Source organism: Bidens hawaiensis, unplaced genomic scaffold, assembly GCF_021521415.1.
Source record: "Bidens hawaiensis isolate Kalapana, Puna unplaced genomic scaffold, B.hawaiensis_p1.1 tig00001692_1, whole genome shotgun sequence".
Taxonomy (NCBI): Eukaryota; Viridiplantae; Streptophyta; class Magnoliopsida; order Asterales; family Asteraceae; genus Bidens; species Bidens hawaiensis.
Window position 1 is genome coordinate 1,409,619 of NW_027491096.1, and position 2,782 is coordinate 1,412,400.

A 2,782-nucleotide genomic window follows, 5' to 3' on the forward strand; every position below is an offset into this window, starting at 1 on the left:
CATATCTTGGTATTATCTAATAAGATTAGGAGTAAGGAACAAAAAGTTTTCAAACAACAGAATTTTGGTAAATGTTTCTCAATGTACATTTTGGTAAATAATTTTACCAACTACACTTTTTTAGAGAAAAAAAACTTGACAAACTTAATGGGTAATGGCTCGGGGGAAAACTAGTTCTGTAACAAAACGATAGTCAATATCAATATGTTTAGCCCACTTGTGAGAAAGATGCTATTGACTGATAAAGATCACACTAAGATTGCCACAAATAATCGTAAGTCAACTTGATGGCAAAACATAGAGTTCCTAGCAAAGCTATGTGATAGACACAATATAAGCACACATTAACCATAGCTCGGTATTCAAATTCATAACTCGACCATGATCTAAGTGAGTTCTTTTTACCATTCCATGAGACAAGATTTCCACTAAGAAAGAGCAACAAAAAATGAACAGTTAAAAGACTTATAAAGATACACCATCTTGACGTAGTGCATTGAAAAAGGTGATCATTTCCTCTAAAAAGTGAAATGTCTAATTGATGATCCCTACCATCTAAAGAGTCAAAGAATCAAGAAAAAATCTAAAATAGATTCGTTAACATATTTGAACATTTATAAATCAGTTGTGCCATCTTCATTCTTTAAACCCTTTACTTCTTGCATTTAATATTATTACTATAAAATAGCTTAATTAGCATTCTTTTGTCATTTTGAATGGCAATTTTTCTTACCAACTTAAATTCCACCTTTACAGCTAGGCCAACAGGTCATAGACTCATAGGTATTGCATTCTTAAATCAAGAAAAATTATTCAACACCCACTCAAGCTTTTAATATCTTTTAGTTTCTAGTAATTATGTTATATATGTTATATAAGTTAAGACATACAACTAGGAAAAAAAACGGTTTGATTGGTTTCAACTCAGACTGGCAAAAGGAACGGGTCGAGCCGCAAAACTGTTGCGACGGGTTTGGTCAAAACGGGCAGATTTTAAATTACAGGGCAAGCTGAGTCGGGTCAAAACAGAGTGGGCCTGAGCAGGTTCACCGGCGGCATTTGTCTTCAGAATCCGAACAATGTTGGTAATATCTTAATGCAACAAAAAGGTTCAAAACATTAACTATGCTAACACCTTAATACGCACTCTCTTGATAAAAAATGCTTTGTTTGACCACAAAAAGTCAATGCCCCAACTTGTTATGGCTATAAAGGAAATACAAGGTAATGCATCATAGTTACATACATGTGAGCTCGCAGAACCAATCCTCCAAAAGATCACTAGATTCATATTCAATAACTGATGCGCGTAACCAGATAAAAACCCAACACAGGCGGTGGCTATTATTTTGACCAAAAATGGTCAACTGCTGCTTTTGTATCTGAAAACAAGCTACAAAAAAGGTTAAGCTGCCTTCAATTTCATGTAGCCATTTGAATTCGTAACCAAGTTTATCAATATCTTTTAGTGTGTATTTCTTTAACTGTAAATTGAAAACCGAGATGCACTGTTTATATTTATCAGAAGCGGTAATCTTGATTCATTGAGGGTCAAATCAAAAGGTTTAGCTAAAAGGGTAATCAGTCAAACAAGTTGAAAGTGGCCAATAATTAATTTCTTGTAATTTGTGCAAAGACTGTTTAATATTGGCTTAGCATGCTAATAATTTAAAAATGGTTTAAAATGGACAAAACCTCGGTTGTGATCTTCATAAACATAAATGTGGCACATGAGAATTGTTACCTAAAGATCAAGATCTGAGAGTTGAGATACTCTTTCTATTTCTTTGATAATAAGTTCCTTTTCCTCTTCAAATTGATCATCATCGCCACCTAAAGCATATATGTTATATGTCAAACAGACAGACTAAAAATGGCTACAAAGAAAAAGGTTCAAAGTCAAACAAAGTGTGTTACTTATGCATAAATTCTCTTAAACCATTTTATTCAGAAAACTGGATTATTATAGAAATAATATAACTTTTGTTATCATATTTCATTTGCTAAATTTTTATTAAAAAGTTTACTATTTTTTAATAGAAGATGTTCTAAAGTATACTATTGATGGGCTTATGCACAAATTCTCTTATATAATTTTATTCAGAAAACTAGATTATTAATGAAATAATAAAACTTCTATCATACGTTAAGAAAATATTACCTTTTCCAGCAGATAGATTGTTTAGCAATTCCAGCAATCTTTCATGGTTCTTGGCTAATATAACTTTTATTTCTCGAGGCTTATTTGGGTTAGCCACAAATATCTACATATACAAACCAACAGAATATGAATCCAAATGTAAGTGATTAAATGCATTATAGGAGTGCGTTTTCCTACCTTAAAAATGTGAAATGCGGAGATCTGGATGTTTTTGCTTGTATCCTGTCACAAACCATAGTCACAAATAAAGAGCATAAGTGTATATGCATGTAGGTATGTATATATGTATCTATGTATGTATGTAATACCGTTAGCAATGTCATCATGACCTTGATGTGCTGAACTTCTGCAATATACTTTTTCATAATATGAGAGCTCGGAGGCTCCAAAAGAAACTCTGACAAAAGCTACAATTTAAAAAGATCCATTCATTAGTTTTAATTTATATACATATATATGTATAGGGGATGGATCTTGCGAGAAGTGATATTATAGCGAGAAGTGCGAGAAATAAATCTGGGCCATTGATATTTTGATCTATGGTTCATAATCATAATGGCATTCTTGTAATAAATATGGATTCATTTATGAGGCTTTTATTAGAAAATGAGTACTTTGGTT

At 32.1% G+C, this 2,782-nt stretch overlaps 1 protein-coding gene across 1 annotated transcript; it reads right to left on the bottom strand.

Annotated features, from left to right (window-relative positions):
* Positions 1 to 1,046: 1,046 nt before the first annotated feature.
* LOC143594068 (uncharacterized) lies at positions 1,047 to 2,568 on the bottom strand. Its single transcript, XM_077073477.1, has 5 exons — positions 2,470 to 2,568; positions 2,339 to 2,383; positions 2,162 to 2,264; positions 1,745 to 1,833; positions 1,047 to 1,382 (listed from the first exon to the last, which is right to left on the bottom strand). Exons 1-4 carry the CDS (start codon positions 2,524 to 2,526, stop codon positions 1,745 to 1,747), a joined length of 294 nt encoding a protein of 97 aa, XP_076929592.1. The 5' UTR covers positions 2,527 to 2,568; the 3' UTR covers positions 1,047 to 1,382.
* Between the last annotated feature and the right edge of the window lie 214 nt (positions 2,569 to 2,782).